General features: G+C 48.5%; 1 protein-coding gene across 1 annotated transcript; it reads left to right on the forward strand.

Annotated features, from left to right (window-relative positions):
- The first annotated feature begins 10,731 nt into the window (after window positions 1-10,731).
- LOC125945381 (uncharacterized) lies at window positions 10,732-11,334 on the forward strand. The gene has a single exon (XM_049667133.1). It carries the CDS (start codon window positions 10,732-10,734, stop codon window positions 11,332-11,334), a length of 603 nt encoding a protein of 200 aa, XP_049523090.1.
- The last annotated feature ends 11,071 nt before the right edge of the window (window positions 11,335-22,405 follow it).

The raw sequence follows: 22,405 nt of genomic DNA on the forward strand, positions 1-22,405 counted from the left end.
CATCCCTTATGGCACATGAATCGCCGGAGAAGTGGGCTCTACATTTGCCTGTCGTTTTACTTGGCATCAGATACGCACTCAAGAGCGGCCTACGTTGCTCCTGTGCTGAGCTAGTCTACGGCACTCACTTACGCCTTCCATGCGATTTCTTTGCCACCACCAACAAAACACCTATGCCATCACCTGCCGACTAGGTTGCCGAACTGCAAGCTTTCATCAGCCAGATGCGCCCCGTGCCTACATGTTCGCAAGAAGCAAGGTCTCCGTACGTTTCTCCCGCTCTCACCTCTGCTACCCACGTTTTCGTGTGTAACTGTGCCGTGCGGAAGCCTTTGCAGCTGCACTACTCCGGGCCATATTGCATTCTCGAGCGTCGTCCGACGACTTTTTTCGTGAACGTCAACGGCCGATCGGGCACAATTGCCCTGGAACGTCTCAAACCCGCCTATATTGAAGCACCCGCGCCATCGGCCCTACCAATGTGAGACGCAACCCTGCTGCATCCATCGACGCCGCCTCCGTCGGTGGGACACAAGACGGACAATATCGCTTATATGCGCCCAATAGCGCTAACCTCAACGTTAAGCAAGCTGATGGAGCGTATGCTTGCGACACGTATTACATGGTGGCTCGAGCGATGCTCTTGGTACTATCCTGGCCAAATTGGGTTCCGTCCTCATCTGGGCACCGAGGATGGCCTTGAGTACCTTTCTTCTATGGTTCTCATCGGAGGCCGCTCCCGAAGAATTCGCACTATTCTGGCAATGGACATCCGCAAAGCGTATGACCATGTGAGTTACGAAGCAATTGTTCGAATTCTCCATTGGGTTCAGTTCCCTAGCCTTGTCTGCTTATGAGTCCAGGCCTTCCTGCACGCTCGCACCTACTCCATTCGCCTGGCTGGCCACGCAGCAGGTCAGTTTGTCGCACATCGGGGTGTCCCACAGGGATCTGTGCTCGCACCAGTCCTTTTCAACATCTCCCTCCTTCCTCTAGCTTGGAAGCTAGCGACGATACGTAACGCACAATGCGTAAGTATGCAGATGACATCACCGTTTGGTCAGTTCATCCTGAAATCTGCTGCCAAGAACAAGTGCTTCAAGAGACCCTGAACGTAACACACAACTGGTGTGCTCAGATAGGGCTTGAAATTTCCAAGGACAAGACAACGTACATGTCAGTAGCGAACAAGTATGGGCGCCGTCTACTGGTACTCCGGCCTCTTCTGTTAAATCTGGATCAGCAGCCACTACACGAGGCTTCAACTCTCCGTGAGCTCGGCCTTGAAATGGGTGCCTCCGGATCTGCGGGACCATGGGTCAAGAAGGCATAGCAACAAACCGCAGAAACGATACAGTTGATACGTCGGATTGCGAAGAAATCTGACGGAGCGCGCACTAACATGGCTCGCCTTCTTGTCCGTTCCGTACTGCAACCACGACTCGTCTACGGAGCCCAGTTTCAACACTTCACGAAAACAGAATGGGCTCGCCTTGAGGCCATTAATCATGAAGCAATGCGTGCCATAACTGAACTGCCACGTCTAACTCCGCTGCCAACCTTACAGGCCGAGTCCCAATTCAACACTCTTGACGAACTGGTGCACCAGCGTCGATGTGCGCGCGCCCTTAAGTCATCCAAGCTATGCTTGGCTGCTGCACTTGTCCGGTACATGGGACATGAAATAGACAACCCAGCTTCTACGACACCTGCTGTAGATCCTTGGAACAGGGTACAATTAAGTGACAATAAGCCTCTTGGTCGTCTGCATAGCCTGGTTCCTCGCCAGGCAAACGCTCAAGTTTCCCGACTTCGTCGCACCGATGATAATCAAGGCGATTCGACTCTCGTAGCATACACTGACGCCAATGTTAATGGTACCACGATTCACACAGATCTCGTGTGCCCATTGATACCAGAGGCAGGCCAGACGTGCTTGTATGTTGCCGATCCTGCACCGCCGGCTTATCTTGCCGAGCTTGCCGCCATACGGGACGGCTTGGCTGCGTTGCTTCCTTTTGTTCAAGCTGCTCGATATTCTCAGCTCATCATTCGCACGGACTCGACTCAAGCCATCCACGACATACGTAGGGTATCTCGGTTCTCTCTTCTCTCGGATAGCATTCACCGTATTGCCGCCACTACGAATTTAGTGATACGCGTTCAGTGGGTGCCTCGAGCAGCCCTGCCGGGTCTACTTGAAGCATATTGGCCACCCACCTTGACAGCATAACGTACCCACTTCCGCATTTTCCTGAAGACGTTTGCGGCCAACTGCTCCGGGAAAAAGAAAACCTCCGACGTACCACACGAGCTCTTATACCTCCGTGTGGGTCAGACTTCCCTGGTGGGTTAACCCGCCGAGAGGCGGTTACGTTACGGAGGCTGCGTGTCGGGGTCGCACTCACCCCGTCTGTGACCGCTCTCTGGGCACAACAGTACCACGGTCCCTATGACACATCGTGCCCATTTTGTGACACTACGATTCAAAATGTGACAGTGACACACCTATTATGGACGTGCCCAGGACTTCACCTAAGCCGTCTCCGCCACCTACGGGCAACAGGCCTTCGGCCTGGCCACCCATCCGACCTTGAACGTTGGATTCATAGACCGTATCATCGTTCACTTCTAGATTTTTTTCATGAATCAAGTCTGTTCGTGTATTTTTGATATACATTGTATTATGCCTAAGGCAAGCTTTCGACATAAAAAAAAGACCAACGCCAAGACACGCCGCATCATGTGGACTTTTCATCGTTCGCCGAACTTACCTCCTCTCTAAGGGAGGATCACTCTGTAGCGGCAGCAGCATCGGCGTCGCATGATAATTACGTAGACGCTCGCGTCTTCACGAGGCACGAGCGGCTGGCACGCACCGGCACAGGCTAGCGTTCCGAGACACATTAAAAATGCTACGCTAAGAGATCGGGTGTTATTATGTTATTGTGATTTGGAGTCGACATTTATTTTCAAGCGTGTAAATTATTTTTTTTTTCTTTCATATGTCTGCGTGAAAAGGAGTAGCCGGCGCGAATTAAAGGCGTCAACATCTCCTAAATACCATATAATAATAAAAAAAGGATCGGGTGTCGGTTTTTCCTCTCCCGCGAGAGTCCTGAAACCTTACCTGTCTACGTGGTCGCTCGTCGCCACATGCGCAAATAAATACATGCTCACCGGCAGGTGCGAGTAGCGAGGGCCTGAGCGATCGGCGGGCAGCCATCTTCTATTCCTTTCGGAATGGGGCTGGCTGTGCCTATTCAGAAAGATTTTCAGTTTTGTTCGGCATATTAATGCTTCTTTTTTTTCGCGTATATGTCACTTTGACGTGTGAGTTTTTGCGGTTTTGTGAGGTTGCGAGAAAGACAGGCGAAGTGGGCGTAGCCAGAAAACATTGGACCAATAGCAGAAGGCTAATGGTGAAAAGGCGTCGAATCAGGAGTGATTATTTTTCTTTTGGGCGGTTTAATCATGCGTAATCAGTGTGTACACGGTATATCACATGGGGAGCTAACGCGGTTTTCGTGACGTCGCGTGACAGACAGGCGAAGTTGGTAGTGTCCCGAAAATGTTTTGACCAATCGTGGAGGCTGATTGCAGAAATTGTAATCAAAACAGTTCGGAATCACGTTATAGCGCCCTTGGGTAGCACTAACGGCGGTGAGCGACATGCCTGGCAGAATTATTTGAGGAGAGGCGCTGAAGTTTAAAATGGGAATGGAGATGGGTTGCAGGTTACAATCACGAGCGCGTTAAGCACGGCGACGTTTCTGGCGAGCAGAGCGTATGTTACCGGGAAGAGCACGTGGTTGCCATCGGGCACAGGAGGGCTGGACATCATTGGGATACACATGATGGCGTGGGGAAAGGGGGGGGGGGATGCGCAAATACGCAGTCGAGGGAGCAAAGACGACACGAAGGCGTGGTTGGAGTATCCGCTAGGTGAGGTTGTTGGGCTGCAGGAGGGCAGTCGCACAGTCAATTAGGACAGAATATGATGTTAGAAAGTCCATAACAAGTATAACGTAATAAGGATATTGCTCAAGAACGGGCGGTGCAACATGCAGGCGGTGCAACATGCACGGATAGGTTTCAAAGCATTAGTCTGTACTATACAGTTTCCAATACAAGTTGTTGTGGCCCGCACCACAATGACTGCCCCAATAGCTTATCAGATACATGCACACGTCAGGCATTTGTATTCTGGTACGCTCATTGAAAGTTGATATATCTGTAACCGGATGTCTGTACGAAAGGATTTATATGGATAAAATATTCTGTTGTTCTTGCATGTATACAACAATACCATTGCGATAAAAAAGCTTTCTCGCATGGGCGATAAGACCGAAATAGAAGTGCAAACTGCTGCAATCAGCTCTGCTAAACTAAACTTGATTTGATAATAGGTAATACATTGCTTATCTGTATTGTCTTTTCAATAAAATGTAATATTTCTAAATTTTCTTTCTGTCAACCATTGTGCCAGTAATGTTTTAGGAGTGAAATATAAAGATTTACTTGTCCCGTGCATAAATTACCCCACCTTATTTAGGTCAACATATAAACAGGATTCCGCAAGACTTAAACCTTGAGTCGGGAAGCCTTCGCGTTCACATTACCGCCTCAGACTTTCAACACTATTTCTTTCCGGCTGGTTTGATATTTATGTAGCACCAACTGAAACAGAACTATTCAGATTATCGCTATGAGACTGTTGCTTTTGTTTGCTATCTACTTTTTTACCATCAACACTACGAATGAATTTTACTACATCTCCAACTGTGCCAATCATAATGCTTATTACGTTGGGTCTTTCATTGTTCTCAACACGACGCGCAACAGGAGTGGCTTGTGAAGCTGGGAGCAAGATGAATGGCGTATGTAGCACTTTTTAAATTTGAGTTCTTATCGTTTCGCGCGGTTAAATCTCCGACAGTATGTTCACTCAACTTTTCTCTATTGATTATTTCATAGTGGCCAATACGGTGAAACAAAAAAAAAAGTTGGAAGGCGAATAAACCTGTACTTGACATCGATGAACGGCAATGTCTCCATGAGCGAGTTGAAGGTTAGAGTGGAACGGGGTGACTGCTTATGGCACTATATCACGTCACCCCTGGCGTGAGGGCGTTGGAGGAGCGTCGGACTACCTCAATTTTTAGACTTCATTATCTTGGAGATCGGTCGACGCTTTTAGGTCGTAAATACCACGAGGCTGGCCCACATCTTTTAGGCGGCACTACCTTCAGGATCGGGTTACATTTTGAGAATGAACATACCCACATGAGCAGGTGACATTTTCAGACTGCATTAGCATGGGGTTCGGCCCCCATTTTTAGACTACACTATCTTTAAGATCAACCATGAAATAGGTTAGAAACACACAAACCCGCTACAGCAATGTTGGGCTAACTCGGTAAGAAAGGCATTGTCTGTAAGACTCGGCTCTCAGTTCATATTCTAGCTATAAATTTTATTTTCAAATCACTTTTTAAATTCCATATATGAAACAGCACCCGATATTTCGACATAGCTTATGCTCAACAAGGCTGATTCTTGGGCTAGTTGGTACGGTTTACTCATATTGGCTAAGCCTATAGCGCAATTCAAAAAAGACAGGGACGTGACAGAGACATAGGACAGCGCTAACTTTCAACTGACGTTTAATGAAAGACAGAGGCAAATATATTGCGAAGTAGGTATGAAGGATACCAAAAGAAAAGATAAATCACACTCTACGCATGTGCACGTCAAACACCGCCCAGGAACGCGATTTCCGAGTCAGAAACATTACCTGACGGTGTACTAACACAGTCTGCTCCCTTTTTTCGAATCAGCCGGGCTTCGATTATCTCACGCATGCTGCGGTCTTTGCTCCTGGCCTCCACTGTGCATGCGCCGAACACTGGTTCGCACGTTTTGCTGGGACATTCACGGCAATGTTCAGAAAGGTTCCCGACCCTTGGTTTTGCCACATTGCGCTTGTGTTCTGCAAGCCTTTCATTGAGGCATCTGCCAGTTTGCCCTATGTATACCCGATCACAAGTTAACGGAATACGGCAAACCACCCCTTGCGAGCACTCCACATCCTTATTCCAATGCTTCACTTTACATCCCTTCGATTGTTTGGGAAAAGGGTCTGTCAACTTACACAACTTTGATAGCTTCTCTGGAGCAGAGAATATCAACCTCACATTCACCTTATTGGCAATCCCCTTCAGCCTATGGGAAATACCACGCATGTACGAAATCACCGCCGTCTTTTTTTTTCTTTCTGTGGATTGCTCACCGCGGCTCGTCTTGCACTTCCTCAACAAGCCTTCCGCCACTGAAACTTCCGCCAGGCTGTACTCCGGAAGCGTCGACGAGATGGCCCAGAACCGTAATTTGGCGGCGGCCAAAACGACATTTGGACGAGTTCAGTTTCAGCTTCGCCTTTCGAAATACATCAAGTATAGTTGTTAGACGCTCAAGGTGAGTGTCGAACGTTGGCGAGAATACAATGACGTCGTCGAGGTAACAAAGACACGTGGACCATTTAAAACCCTGGAGCAAGGAGTCCATCATACGCTCAAATGTGGCAGGGGCATTGCATAATCCAAACGGCATTACTTTAAATTGGTATAGGCCATCAGGTGTTATGAACGCGGTTTTTTCTCTGTCCATATCGTCAACAGCAATCTGCCAGTATCCAGAGCGAAGATCAATAGAAGAGAAATAGCTGGAACCATGAAGGCAGTCAAGGGCGTCGTCGATACGTGGGAGCGGGTAGACGTCCTTCTTAGTAATTTTGTTCAAATGGCGGTAGTCTACACAGAAGCGCCACGTGCCGTCCTTCTTCATAACCAACACCACAGGTGACGCCCAGGGACTCGAAGAAGGCTCAATGATGTCTTTGTCTAGCATTTTGTTTACTTCTTTTTGAATTATTTGGCGTTCCGACGCAGAAACTCGATACGGTCGTCGGTGAATAGGCGTAGCATCGCCAGTAGGAATCCGATGCTTGACCGCGAGTGTCTGGCCTAAAGGGCGATCGTCAAAGTCGAAAATATCTCGGTACGACGATAACACTTGGCAAAGGTCTTCAGCCTGCGTAGAGGACAGGTCTGCCGCAACCATTTTCTTTATGTTGGGATCGGCGCTCGAGGCTGGTGCGAGGGGCCCGCCATGTTCGGAAGAACCATCGGCTGATAAAGCTGCCACTTGATGGTCGGCGAGAAAATCAACGTTGGCAAGGCAAATACCTTGCGGGAGAATTTGCTTTGCCAATCCAAAGTTAAAGATAGGCATGCGAGTGCAGTTATCAGTAATAGTAAGAATACTGTGCGGCACGGTGACGTCATACTGCAGTGGAATGTCGGGCAGAGGAGTGACGAGGTACTCGCCATCAGGAACAGGTGGGGAAGACATCAGTTCAATATAGGCTAATGACTTTGGTGGCAGGCGAATAAAGCCGGTGGGGCGTAAGCGGCACTGAGGTACATCAGGAGGTTCTGCGAGAAGCGGCAACTCAAGGCGAAGGGTACTGGCAGAGCAGTCAATAAGGGCAGAATGCGCAGAGAGAAAATCGAGGCCGAGAATTAGGTCGTGGGGGCAATGAGCAAGCACGGTGAAGAGGACAGGAGTGTGGCGGCCGGCGATGCTGACACGTGCCGTACACATGCCGACGATACGGACAGTACCTCCATCAGCAACGCGGACGACACGTGCCGACGCTGGGGTGAGGAGCTTTCTGAGTCGTCGTCGGAAGGCAGCACTCATAATAGAAATATGGGCTCCTGTATCGATCAGCGCAGTGACAGGACAGCCGTCAACGCCAACGTCAAGAAGGTTTTGATTCGTAGGCAACGTGAGCAGAGGATTTGAGGGCAGGGTCGACAACGCAGCTTCACCTCCAGAAGCTGCAGTGGTTAGTTTTCCGGCTGGATCCGGGAGGTGATGGGCGGCGAAGAAAAGCGGCGGGGTTGGGGCGAACGAGACTGATGGCGTCGAGGTGAGGGCGAGCGGCTGTAGCGAAGGTTCGGAGATGGGGCGTCAGCGGCAGTGGGTTCGTGGCGGGTAGCATAGGGAACAGCAGGTCGAAAGGTACGGGAATAAGCGTCGGCGTGCGTCCGAGTAGGTGGTGGCCATCGGTTGCGGCAGTGACGAGCGACGTGGCCGATGCGACAGCAGTGGAAGCAGATCGGCTTGTCATCAGGGGTACGCCATTCGGACGGGTTGCGGTATGGAGCAGAAAAGGACGGCCGGGGACGAGGAGGGCCGCTAGAGAACTGATGAACGCTGGGTTGAGCCGTTGAACACACGGAGTTTAAACCCATGTGCTCAAATTCCTGCCTGACGACGGCCTGAATCATGGCAATCGCGGTTGCAGGCGGATCGGGAGGCGTCGCGGAGAAGGCTGGCGAACTGGTGGCCTCGAGCTCGCGGCGAACAATACGGGTTACGTCGTCACAGGTGGTCGTCTGACGCAGGCGGCCCTCACATGTCGACGTAGCAGCAGTGTTTGTTAGCCGCGTGATGTGGTGTGTGATACGGCGGCTCTTAGCCTGTTCAAGGCGACGGCATTCTTTTAGAATGACGGTCGATAGTCGACACGTTGCCGAAAACAAGCAAATGGAAAGCGTCGTCGGCGATGCCCTTTAGCACATGTGCCACTTTATCTGCTTCAGACATGGTGTCGTCAGTTTTGCGGCATAGAGCCAAAACGTCGAGGATGTAGGAAACGTAGGGCTCCGTAGACGTCTGAACACGAGACGCAAGAGCCTTTCTCGCGGCAACCTTGCGCCCAATGGGGTCGCCGAACAGTTCCCGTAGCTTGTCTTTGAATATGTCCCAACTGGTTAACTCATCTTCATGCGTTTGGTGCCACACGCGTGGGGTGCCGCCGAGGTAAAAGATGGCGTTGGCGAGCATAATCGTTGGATCCCACCTGTTATTAGCACTGGCGTATTCATATAGCTTGATCCATTCGTCAACGTCCTGTCCCTCCAGGCCAGAGAAAACACCGGGGTCGCGATGTTGGGCAACCGTGACGATTGGAGCAGGCGGACGAGCCGAAGCCGTTGCAGATGTGGTCTCGTCACCGGGAGGCATGGTGACAAGCTCGATGTACCGACCACTTCGGAGTTCCGTGGCGAGGACGGGGATCGCAATCCTCCACCAGAATGTTACGTGTGGAAAGACACACACGAAAGAAGCTATTTACAATATATTTACACTGGAACCAAAACCGCCAGGCCTACACCTTGCTCGAGCCAAAAGCCCAGACACACTTCATCGTCTTTCTCGCGGCGGCTCGTCTCTTTAGCGTCTCTAGATGGTATCGTAATAATATCTTATGGATAACCAGCCGCAATAAGCCGACTGGCTTGCTCGCTCAGGCTGACGGGTATCATGACAGGGCATGATTTTTTCATGGCATTGGTGAAGCACATGTTCACAATTGCCCGTTTGACAAGCTTCGAGTGGGAGGAACAATACGAAAGGAGTGGTTTGTTGGCCCTATGATGGTAATACCAGCTTATGTGGGTATCTGGCGACCGACGCAACCTTCGGCGCCCAACGCCCTACAACTCGGCGACCGACGCCCTAGTCAACTTCGCCGAATGAGACAGCTGCTCGGAGACAACGCGAGATACATCGACAACACGCTGTTGCTCAGATTATTTTTGCAACGAGTCCCGGTTAACGTGCAGATCATCCTGGCGACAGCCTCCAATTTTTATGGAAAGCCACGTTGGTTAGATTGAGAGCCAACCTCCCTCGGAAACCAGAAGATCGGCGAGAGATTCGAAGAATCAACGGGGATGTTCTTCCGAACGACGTGCAACGGGTTCTGCGCTTAGGACCCAAGTATGCTTTTGAAACGAAGAAAAGTGCTCCGCAACTGCTGTCGTATGTGCGGCGAGTGTCCGGATGTGCAACGGAGGGTGAAAGGGGCGGCTGCATTTCCGAAGGCGTGAATGTGTTGTTCCACAACAAGCCCAAGCTGTCCAAACCTCCTATGCGTAAGGTGACTAAATATTTGCGCGACAATTCCCTTTGCGTTATTCCTGCTGACAAAGAGGGTGGATTTGTCGTTTTACCTGAAGGTGAGTTTACCAGCAAGGCAATGGATGCTATCACGTCTCTGTTCAATAAGCAGCGGAAGGTTGTATTATTTAAGGTGAAAACAAAAGGAAAAAGCTGTGTAATTGCCTAAATCTTGAACTACTAGCTAAGCAAGTGGATAAAAGTGAAAGAAACAGTTTGCAAGTATTGTTTTCCGCAAAATCTCACAAAGTGGGGTGCCCTGTTAGGGCTATCATTTCTGAATGTGATTCCTGGCAGAAGACTGTTGCAGGTTTTCTGAAAGAAAAATTAAATCTTTTGGACATCAACGATCCATTTGCGGTAAAGAATTCAGAAAGTATTGTTAAATTTTTAGCAGATAATTCCGACAAGCGCGTGACTGCCGTGGCTATAGACGAAAAATATCTGTATTATTCGATCCCTCATGACCAGTTGCTTGTTTGTGTGGAAGACAGCATAGATTGCTTTGGGTCTATCGCGTTTCAGAATGCCGCTCATGTATCAGTGGCAGGGTTCATAGAACGTTTACAATCTTATCTAAACTCGACCTACGCGGAATGGAATCATGATGTATATTTACAGAAACGTGGTGTTTGCATAGGGTCTTTTATAGCGCCGGTTCTTAGCGATTTGTTTTTGGCGCACCGTGACATTGCCATGTGCGGGCTTGCTGCCGAGCTCTCAAGCCTGGATGGCATCAAGTACTCCCTTTCCGCGGACGATATTAGCATATTGAGTGTCGGTGGCTGGGAGTGCTGCGTGGAGAGCTCCCTTCAGGAGGCCGTCGACTGTGTTGAAGTATACATCAAGGAAATGGGTCTCAAGATCTCGCCGTCAAAGTCCGAACTTCTTTTATATCGGCCCACGAGAGGGGGTCTTAAACCCAAAAACTGGAAAGCACTGGCCGACGTCGACATTAGGCTGCACACGGCTGCGGGGAAACGGATCCCGAGGGTGGAGTTTATACGTGTTCTCGGCATGATCATCCAAGCCAATGGACAGAACGGCCGTATGATCGACCGTCTGACTTCCAATGCGGAAGGGGTCATCCGATTAATCGCTAGGATCTCCAACAATCGAGGTGGTCTTCGGGAGGAAAACCTCCTCAGACTGTTTCATGCCTTATTGATGAGCCACATATACTATGTCGCATCCATGCACAAGTGGCAACGCCACGAGAGGACTAAATTAAACACTCAAATTCGAAAAAGCATCAAGATAGTCGTAGGTCTTCCGATGCGCACGGGCACGAGACACTGATGAACCTTGGTGTCCACAATGCGCTTGAAGAAGCCATCGCGGCTCTGGAAACGGCACAGGTTTACCAGGCTTTCAATTACATCAGCAGGGAGAAAGATCCTTATTGACACGGGACACAAACCCTTCACGCGAGAAGTGCAAAACACACACCTCTCTGATCGCATGAGATCTTGCATCAAGGTCTTATTGCCTCCACGAAATATGCGCCCAGAATACAACGTGGGCAGGCGTGTCGCTCGAGCCTCCTCTCTTTTAGCCCACGCTCACGCCCACTCTCCGCTTGCAATTGCATGCTTTGTTGATGCCATCTAGTACGGCGCATCTACTCACTTTGCAGTAGTATCCACAGATAATAAGGGTCGGACTCTATCCTCAGCATCGGTTCGAACCTCTTCTTCTCACAAAGCAGAGCAGATGGCCATCACACTCGCTCTCTTTGATCAGCAAAGAACTGATATTTACACTGACTCTAGATCCGCTGCTAGGGCCTTCGCTTATGGGACCGTCGGCAAGAAAGTTTTTAGAACTCTCGCTCACAAGGAACTCACCACACCATCACTTGGTTCCCTGCTCATCTTGGCTCGAGGGTCGGGGGCCTTTCCAATGTCAACGAGCTAGCCCATTCCCAGGCGCGAGGTCTCACTTGCCGCGCCGGGACTTGCGCGGCTCAGGCGGAGGAACCAGCCCCAAGCCTTCATTTTAGGGACATTTTGACTACTTTCAACGAGGTCACGAAACACTATCAAATGGGCCGTAGGTCCTTCCCACTCCCACACGAAAAGTTGCCTCGGCCACAGGCAATCTCTCTTGGCATGCTTCAGACGGGGACATACCCCAGCCTCCCCATTTACAGTCACTACTCGGACATTTCAGCACATTGTCCAGACTGTACCGATCGCAGTGATTTCCGACATGCTTTGGAGCTGCCCCTCTTTACAGGGAAAGCATCACGACTTCTCTGAAGATGAATTTAATTCCATGATCAAGAGCCCGGTCCTACTACAACATCTGCAGGCTGTCCAGAAGGCCCACGACGCGGCGGTGAGGCTAGGCCTCCTCGTCCATACGTGGGAGCGGCCCGCGATCCTCCCCCTATAAAACGGAGGCGGAGTCCTTCAGGACCTCAATAAAGTTTTTGATCTATCTATCTATCATGCCAAAGACCCGAGTAACCGTCTCTGTACCTCACACTTTCTTTTTTACTACTTTGCTTTATCTATCGCACAGCCAAATTTATACTTTCTTACCAACATTTCGAATGGCCGAAAGTAAATTCTCGTTCCAAAGCACCATCCACTTGTGTGCGGTGGAAAGAATACTTAGTTACCCCCAACGGGAATGAAGTGACACGCGCTTACACAGAGCCCCAATTTTACATTATCCTGCATAGTGTCGATTTAAGGTAAGTATAAGTGTAAATATGAACATATACTACAGCAAAGATTCCAAAATAGCTTTTGCTTTTCTGTATTGTTTGCCCGTCCAGAGTGCCACGACCTATATCTGTAGGTACTTTATCAAAGTGCCTCATCAGGCATAAAACGTTGCATGAACCCGTAACTACGCTCTACATACTTCGGATATTTAATTAGAGCCAATAGGCAGACAGGTGTCGGCAAAAAAAAAAAAAAAGAAGTTCAAACGACTATTAGGAATAAATCGCACTGCAACACTCGACTTCCGATGAGGTGGTCTTAAGGGATGTTTTCTTAACTAGAGATTCAGGCTACTATTCAACGACAAAATATTTTTGTTAGTACTGAAGATTACCAGCTATACCATATGACTAATATCCAGTCTCTATAGGGCAATAATTTTATTGCGAGAAATACACATTAAGTGAAATATATACAAATTGGCTTCGGTATAGGGCAAAAAAGAAACGCAAATAAGTGAAGTCTGAGGCTCCGGAGTTTACTTTTGTGATTATTGCAAGCAATTCTGTAGCTGGAACTTGCTACCTCCAGCGTGTAATATCCCGTAGGAGTTCTAAACAAGGGGAAACATGTAAAAATGCGAAGTCCAAGGCGAAGGCCCGTGTTTGCATGGCCAGCTGTGTAGCAACTTTGTATGCGCATCACCTAGCGTAGCCTCAGAAGCCATAGGAATCATTGTACGTTGATTTCCTTGCAGGGCCATATTCTTCTGAGTCACATTATGGGTTTTCTGTTAAGGGGATGCTGTACGCGTGAAAAACGCTACCTCTGTTTTCGAATGATGCTATCACAAATGATTAGGGCCATTTTTCTAGCAAGTACCGTTAACATGTCCTCAAAATAAAAGGACATGTTGAAGTGTAAATTGCCCGCCCGTACCATCTGGATAAAAGAAATTTATCCGCTTCACTATTGCATAATATTTGAAGTTATGCAATAATGTTAATTCTAGGCACGTAATAGGATTCGGTGTTCTAAGGGATGACTACAGCGGCATGCTTCATAACCTATGGTTAATGTGTGTCTGTGGGCTGTGCGATAGTTTCACATGACGTGAAAATTTTTCGAACTAGATAATCGCGGACATGTTCTGCCGCAATTTAATATGAGTTGTATAGATACATTCGGAAATAAAAGCGCCTCACAATGAATGTAGTAAGATGGATGCAAGTAATAATTCAAGTTTGTGCTAACTACGTATACATTTTATTTCGGCTTTCAGAAAAGCCACGCTTAATCTTGGTTCGTCGGACTGCTACGTAGCCAAGGACACATTCGGCTTAGTTCCAGATGACCGTAAGTACCGGAATTGCGTTTGGTAAACGTATCGTAGTTTGTCTGTCCCTCTCAAAGCTTACATTTTCGTCACAGAAAACCAGCAGTAGCTTGCGAAATATACTTTTTTAGTGAGTGTTCTTGAGCGGTTCATAATACCACCCTGGCTTTAACCTGCTTTAGCTTATCCCCAAGGCAACCTTCAGCTACATTTCCTATCATACTATGTCTTTTGTGCACAACGAAGTAGTTATTGAGGAAAACATAACTGAAAGAACAGAAGTTTTGATTTGCAAGAGTGACGAAAGCCAGGGGCAAATACAGTTTACTCGAAACCAAAGGACATCTTAGCCGCATCCCAGAACAAGGTGGATCTTTATTGCGGAGCTTTTCTTCGAAATGAGCCCAATCAAAAAACCTAACCCAAGTGTGATAAAGCTGTAATTAAAAAAAAGGCTAGGCAACATTCCTCTATGAAAGGTAACAGCAGGAAATGTATGAAATTATGCAAACGAAACATACGCGCAGATCGTATTTTGAATCTAAATTTATCCAAATCCTGATGTTGCGCGGATCCAAATGAGCCAAATCCACTTGCACAATAGGTGAGCGCGCCTGACACGACGTCGCTTCACTAACATGGCAGCCTTCTTGTCATTCCGTGACTGATATCTCGAACTGTTTCGTGGGTGTTTCACGAGTTGTTTGCTTTTAGGACCTCGCTCATCATGGATTTGGGCGGCTATGAAGACATCAACGAAAGATACGTTTCCAGTCGTCCATATTGAATTGAACAGAAGCCACCTCGCTGGAGAAGAAAGAATGCGGCGCCGGAGACGCAAAAATGCGGTCCAACCGAAATGTCAATGCGCGATAAAGAACCTGAAGTCCGCGTCTGGGACAAAAGCATCCGTGAAAGCTTTTTGATGAATTGTGCAATTTGAGATACAGACATTCGTTTTGAAGTACTACGTGCCATCAACAGTGAAGCGTAGAAGAGCAAAACAAGCGGAACGTCGGTTAAGCCTTGCCGCCATTTACAAGGTGCGGATGCAAAACGGCAAAGAAATTCGTGTTTGTCGCGATGTGTTCCGCGCAGTGCTTGCTGCTAGTCATTGCACAGTTGCGCACTACCTGAAGCATTAACAGAAAAAAAAATGGTGAAAGGAAGGCCGATGGTAGTGGAGCTGACCAGAAGCTCAAGCGCTATGGTAGAAAACGATTAGCTGTTTTGTTGTTCATTAAGCAACTTCGTGCAAGAAAGTCATAGTGCGACCGGAAGAAGAAGTGAAAAGTATAGCTTCCACTTGAACTTAGGAGTATCCGAAGCCTGTAGAATATTTATAACTAACCAGAATTTCATGATTTGTGGGTGAAGTATGCCTTCTCTTACCCCATTTTCCTCACGAAGTTCAGTCTTTCGTTCGGAACGCCGACGACAGACATTTGCTACGTATGCCTCACAAACGCGTGTGATTTGAAAACTTCTGAAGATGTTTCATGAAAACGTCGAGTCATAACAGAGCAACGTGTTCGCAATACGAGGTATATGACATTTATTCCATGCTACGTGAGAAGAGGGAATACTTGAATACGTTCTCATTTGGTTTTCGACAGATTACAGTGATCTCTAATGTTCCTGACCAGCAAGCCTACTACATCCGCCAGCTGTATTACTATCTCCACCTGGTGGAAAGTCAGGAAGATGTATAAATGCCCAGAGACGCCGTCCATTGCTACGCGTGGAGGGAAGATGAAGGCTTCAAAGGACTAAACCAAGTTGCCATTGCAATACATATGACACGCAAATCGCTATATTCGAATGAATTAAAGAGGGCTTGTTAGTAGCCAGACGCCTGTGCCAGACAAAACAAAAAATACACTATGTTTTGCATGCTTCTTTCGTCGATGCAAATTGAGGCTTCATCAGGAGTTTCAAGTACTTTTCATTGTGTTTCCTGGGACAGGTCAGATTTTTTTACCACCAGAGTGAGTATTTCGCCGAATTGAAAAAAGGTCTGAGACACTTCCCCAAGAAATCCTGAACCCAGAAGGCTATAAAGGGATTTTTTTTTCAAGTCCCGACACTGCATTACAGCTTGAAAAGAAGTGAGGCGTCTGACGGGCAGGTAGAGCATTACACGGGCTCGGGCTTACCCGAAAGCCCGGGCCCGGCACGGCCCATGGTCCGGCCCGGGCCGCGTAGGGCAGCTTTTTGACGGGCTCGGGCCGGGCTTGCGTGTGGCATGTGCTTTTTGACCCGGGCCCGGACCGGGCTCGGCTATATTGACGCGGGCCCGGGGCGGGCTCGGACTTTATGGTGGTTTTCATGTAACGTGCAGCGAGTTATCCTCGCGCGTCTCGACTCTGAAAAACCTGTTGCCCCGGCGCAGCTGGAAGCTGGCAGTGCTACTCCTGTGTACTTCCCTTTTTTTCTTCCGTCGTATTTTGCGCTGTTTGAGCAGAATATAAATGTCCAGAAAGGCGTAAGTCACCTCAAACCAAATGATGCCATTGAATTCCTTACCTAAATCAATGTAAGTAATGCTTTCAGCTCGGTGCAAGCGCGTTCGCGACTTGCTGATTCTTCAAAGGCGAATTCGTAAAATGATTGCTGGTAAGATAAGATAATTCGTCACGCGGCTGAAATATGGCACTGCGTCCATCCATGATTGCACGCATGTTCTCAACGGGCCAAGGGGGTGCTCTTCGTATATGCCACTCAGTACCCCCGAAACCGGATCGACAATGGTGGTGTCGGCGGTGGTGTCTTCGCAATGGCGGTGATATAGACGAAAGCTAAGACCGTGACGGCGGGCTCCGTCAGGACCAGATTGAGGGAGGCAGCGGAAGAAACGGCAACCAACGGTCGTAAACAAGACAGAATAATAATCAGCGACTCCGAGATGACCATTAGGAACTTCACGAAATACTGGGTCTCCACGAAGGCGGCCAAAATCCTGAACCGCAGAGCAGTAGACTTCAATAACGGCAAAATCACACCCAAATACCTCAAATGGATCCCGGCACACATGGGGGAAGTAACTACAGAAGACCCAAGCACCCCTACAAACCTCAATGAGAAGGCCCAACGCGCCGCGCAAGAACTATCCCACCGCGGCTCGGAGAGTGACGGCCCCAAACCCCGCACCCCCCGCAGAGGGGTTGCGGACTGCCGCGGAGGCTATGGGGCGGAGGAGGCGACGATGACGAAGTAGCGTTACAGGACGACAGAGACAGACTAGTCACGTACCACGACATACTCACACACTATAAGAAACAAAGAGAAGCATACCCACAGCCACACAAACAACTAGACAGATCTCAAGAAACACACTGGAGAAGGTTGCAAACCAGAACCTTCAGAAACCCAGTACACTTAAACACAATGCCCAGAAGCGAGCTGCAAGCTCTGCAAACACGAACACGCGAACATGGCACACGTCTTATGTAAATGCACCAAGATCAGACTAATATACAGAAAGTACAACATAAAACCGGTCCTTCTCGAGCAGCCATGGCTATGCGCTCTGACTAGCTATGGGCAATCCAGCGGGCCCGGGCAGTGGTGGAAAGGCTATGCCTCACCGCACATAATGCCCGGGTGGCCTGAGCCCGGGCCGGCAACCTCGCAGGTACTTTTATCAGTAAGTTTTTTCCCTCCATCTATTAATCTGCATCATGGAAGAACGAGAAGATTTCTTTCTCCATTTACTCCATCCATGCGCTGCGCTCACGACCGGTCGTGGCTGCGCTGCGGCTATATTGTGCTAGAATACGGTTGAGTGGGACGAGCGGCTGGGGCGGCACATGCTTTGTAGTGAGGCGCCCGACGTGCAAAAATACTGTGGCGGGGTTGCGATAGAAGTGGATTGAGCCGCATCAATGTCGCGCCGTTGGAAACTGCTGGAAATACTGCTCGGCAGGGTCATTCGTACTACTTCGCGCGCTGGTATTCGTGTTCAGACCACGCAAATGGTGTTCATAATCGCATATCACATGTATTTATGCCTTATGAATAAATTCCTTTCATTGTCTTCTTTATGTTATTTTTTTAATGCCACTCGGTGATCTTTTTCGGTCTCGGGCTGGGTTCGGGCCGGGCTCGGGCCCAAGGTAAAGGGGTGGAGGGCCCGGCTGGGCGGAGGAGGAGGAATAAACTTTTATTGTGGAACCAGCACTTTAAGATGACCGGGCCTAAGCCTCCCATGTGGGGACTTCGAGGGCTTGCCTCACCGCCGCCTCACGGGCGTGCTGGGTCGCCCAGGTTTGGTCGTCGAGGGCAGAGCTCCGCAGAGCCTCACGCAACCTCGACGAGAGGGTCGTGGTGTTACTTTGTGTGTACACTCCCACAGCATATGCGGAAGCATAGCCGGGTGAGTGCCACAGCACCGGCAGTTGGGGGTATCGTAAACTTCAGGGAATATAAGGTGGAGGCGGGCGGGTGAATGGTACGTATTTGTTTGTAGCAGACGCAGGGTGGTAGCCTGCGCCCGGCTGAACTTGGGGTGAGGTGGGGGGACGGTTTGGCGACTAGGGTAAAATGCCTTAACAAAATCGTTATAAGCAGTCAAATTATCCCTGGTGTCCAACTCGTCTCCAGTGTATCCGACGCGATTGACTAGCCCTCGCGCAATGGAGTGGGTGACCTCGTTGAGGTTGGGGAGGTGTGGGTGGACAGTGCCCGCGTGGGCCGGGATCCATGTCAGGGAGATCTTGCTTTCTTTAGAGTGTGGTGCCTGGCGGAGGATACGAAGAGCTTGAGAAGAAATGCGGCCTTTGCTGAAGTTAGTGACGGCTGAGCGAGAGTCACGCACGATGGTGTGACAGGTGGGATCTAGAGTGGCCAGGGCGATGGCCACTTCTTCAGCCGTTTCGGCAGTGGGGGTAATGACGCTGGAGGCGTGGTGTAGGACTCCATCGCGTGTGGCGACGGCCACAAATCGTGTACCATGGGAATATTGGGCTGCATCGACAAGGTAACGTAGAATATTTCTGGGCCCGGCTTTCGCCATAAAACTTTTGGTCTGGCTCGGGCGGGCAGCCCAACGTAAAAACGGGCCCGCGCCTGGCCCGTGCAGTGCTCTACTGGCAGGCCTACAGTATTGCCGAGATGAAGTCGGCATCGAGCTAGCCGTTGAAGATAACGAAGACGAAAATATTTTACATTCGAAAAATGAAGCCGGAGCAGCACACCTTTATAGGGTCTCTGTATTAACTTTTCTATCAGTCCTGACGAAAGGAAGGGCCCTTGCACAAGAGCCGGAACAGTGTGCACTGTAGACACACCGCCTTAAGGAAATGAAAATTAGGGACGTAAGCAGTCTTCTTGAGAAGCCTTTCGGCAAGTTATGGCAAGACATTGAATAACTCGTGTAATTTGTTAATGTCTTCAGTCACGCTGAATAAAAAGATCCTGCAGACGAATTTGAAGAAGGCTTCTTGTGCTGCAATGAAGACGAACTTGCGCTTCATATATAGTTCTATCGTTCATAAACCACATAAGTGCGCATGTTAGCCAATGTTCTAATGGCTTTCTTACTGAAAGCAAATTTCTCTTTATTTGAGAGACTTTTTTTCAAATACGTTTTCGTAACAATGTTGCATCAAATGCAGTGTTTCAATTCTGTAAGATAAAATCCAAAATTTACATCCCAATACTGGCCAAACGAGAACAACAATTTTTCATCACATATTCTTGGAAACTTGCCTTATTTGAAATCTGAACATCACGAAATAGTTTTGTCAGCGTTGCATTTTAGCAAAGTAACACATTGTCGATTTTCTGTCCAATTCTTCTACGGTGGATGTGACTCATTTCGTTAAGCTCCCTCTTCGGTTTGAAGCTTCACGCATATGTTGGCCAGTGTGCTTCGCAACGTTGTGCGCAAGTAAATTTATCTCCATTCTGTAACCAAGAAACCTGTGAACCAGAGGTGCTTGCCGAGCAAGATTCCGACAATGTAGTTCGGGCCATGGGATCACGAGGTCACGGGATGAAATGGCGGCCGCCCCGGCCGCCATTTCATCCCGTGACCTCGTGTTTAGCATCGCAACACCATGGCCGCTAAGCCACCGCGGCGGGTACGGCACCTCAAACGCCTTTGTTGGAATTTTTGTTAGGTTCAGCTCTATTCAATAGTTGCAATTAAATGCTATGCACAGGGACACATTCTGCGTGCAATTATACTTTATGCCCAACAACACAGAAAGGACTGTTCACGTTGTTCTCCCATCGCAGAAATTCTGCGCTACCTCGATGCATGATAACGCGCCAGTTAATGTTGGCGTTCAGTAGCACGAAAAACAGGACAAGAAAGATTCGCAAAAAAAAAAACATTCCGCGAAGTGCCAACTCAGCTGGAAGTTGCTGCATATTGACGCAGGCATTCCATCTCTGCTTTCGTCTTTTGCGTACTCATCGTATTCACACACTGTGATCGCAAAATTGAAGGAATCATCATGGCTCGAAGGCATTTCTATTGCTGTTGCCCTCACAATTATCCCTTGCGTTCGCATTTTTTCAGCAGCCCTCACACCAATATCGTTCTCTCTCATCTACACGGACTGCGTGACATGCAGCGTTCTAAGACATCGATATGCTGGGGACGGTGAGTACGAATGTAATTAAAAAAGGAAAAGAAAGCATGTTAGCATGTTCCATTTGTGGCCACGGTGGTGATGTCAATAAGCTTATGTCCTTAAACGGCCAGAAGATAAACAGTGGGCTCTGAGCGGGAAGGTTGTGAGTTAAAACTTCCTGGTGGGCTACATATGCCTCATTATGCTTGAAGAAATTAAACGCAGCACGACACCGAGAAAGGCGAGAAGGGAGTGTCATGGAATGGCGCGAAATTCGAACTAACTTTTTTTTCTCTCACAAACCATAAATTTTGCCATCTCACCACAAATACACCGTGAGGCAGAACGAGATCCAATGGCAAGACGAAAAACACGGAAAAAAAAGTGGAATAAGAATGAAATGACTGCTCCGCTGCAATAGTTTCAGGCACTGCCAGTCCATGTATTCTGCTTATCTATTTCCGTGTTGCGTCGTATCTCTTCATAAGCTACAATGTTTAATTTTTATCGCTTCGTCTTTAACGTGCACGCAACGCACTGTAGACGAACGGCATGCTCCTAAAGAAATGTGGCCGCCATTACAGAGAATCAAACCTGCAACCTTGTGTTCAGCAGCCGAACGCCACATTGACCGAGTCACAGCGGCGCCTATGGCGGCGAATATGAGACATTATTTACCCACCGCCTTGAAGGCTAGCTTGCACATGCATGTACTAAAACATACAATGCATACCCGCGATTGTGGCTCTACAGGTCAAGTGTTCGGTTCTTGTGCAAGAGGTCCGGGCGTGGGATTCTAGCACGTGGAGGCTGCATAAGGATGGGAGCAGTATGCAAGAACGTTATTGTTCGTACATTCAGGTGTGCGTTCTCGAGGTCCTGATGACGAAACTTCATTGGTAGCGCCCTGCTATCAAGTATCTTAAAGCCAAGGTGTTGCTTTTGGTCGATGAATCACGTCACTTTTTTTACAGACGTACCTCGAGACGTAGATGGAAGGACAGCTGTCACCGCAGATAAATTATTATACCACTCGTCTAACAAAGAAGTGGCTATGGACAGATCGCTAGCTCCGCGATTCCTAACATTATTTAGAATATTCTAGTAACGCAACTAAAAGCAACCTTTTATTATGCATTGCATTTTATAAAGTTTCATATTTATGCAAATAAAGTACGCGATAATTTAACCATTTCAGCGTGGTTGCTTTTACAAGAAGCATACATTTACGAAGATTGGAGGCAGTAATGTGAGAAAATAATTGAATAATTAGCCAGATTTTTTACTCGAAGGTCAGGTGATTTGTATTACGGCAATACTTGAAGCCCGTCTTCCAAAGAATTCATAACTGGTATTTTCCGCGGAGTAATTAATTCCCACTAATTCGCCGCAAAACTGAATCTGAACTGCTGAAGAGTGCTGATATCCCGCCTTAGCAGGCGCCCATGGCTATGAGTGACGTCACTGTTTACGCCTAACTGTAGGGAGACCGTAAATGGTATGAGCGTTCTTATCAATCCGCGATATCACTTGCTTCACGCTCGCCTGACATGAAATCTTCAGTGCGCACCAAGAAGAAATACGCAGAGACAGCGCTTATGTCATGTGAGCAAATAGAGAAGTCACGCGTCCAACAGCGACGAATATTCTTGTCGAACTCGTCATTAGGTTGACAAATTAGCATCTGATTCAGAGAAAGGACTCTAAAGAGGAATCGCGGTTGTTTGACATGGACCGGCACACACTTGCTGATCACGTACGCAGGTGACAGTATACAC

This window comes from Dermacentor silvarum, chromosome 5 (assembly GCF_013339745.2).
Source record: "Dermacentor silvarum isolate Dsil-2018 chromosome 5, BIME_Dsil_1.4, whole genome shotgun sequence".
In the NCBI taxonomy this organism is placed as follows: Eukaryota; Metazoa; Arthropoda; class Arachnida; order Ixodida; family Ixodidae; genus Dermacentor; species Dermacentor silvarum.

Bases quoted from the DNA above. Each gene is read 5' to 3' on its own strand.
- LOC125945381 (XM_049667133.1), top strand. From the start codon at position 10,732: ATGTGCGGGCTTGCTGCCGAGCTCTCAAGCCTGGATGGCATCAAGTAC.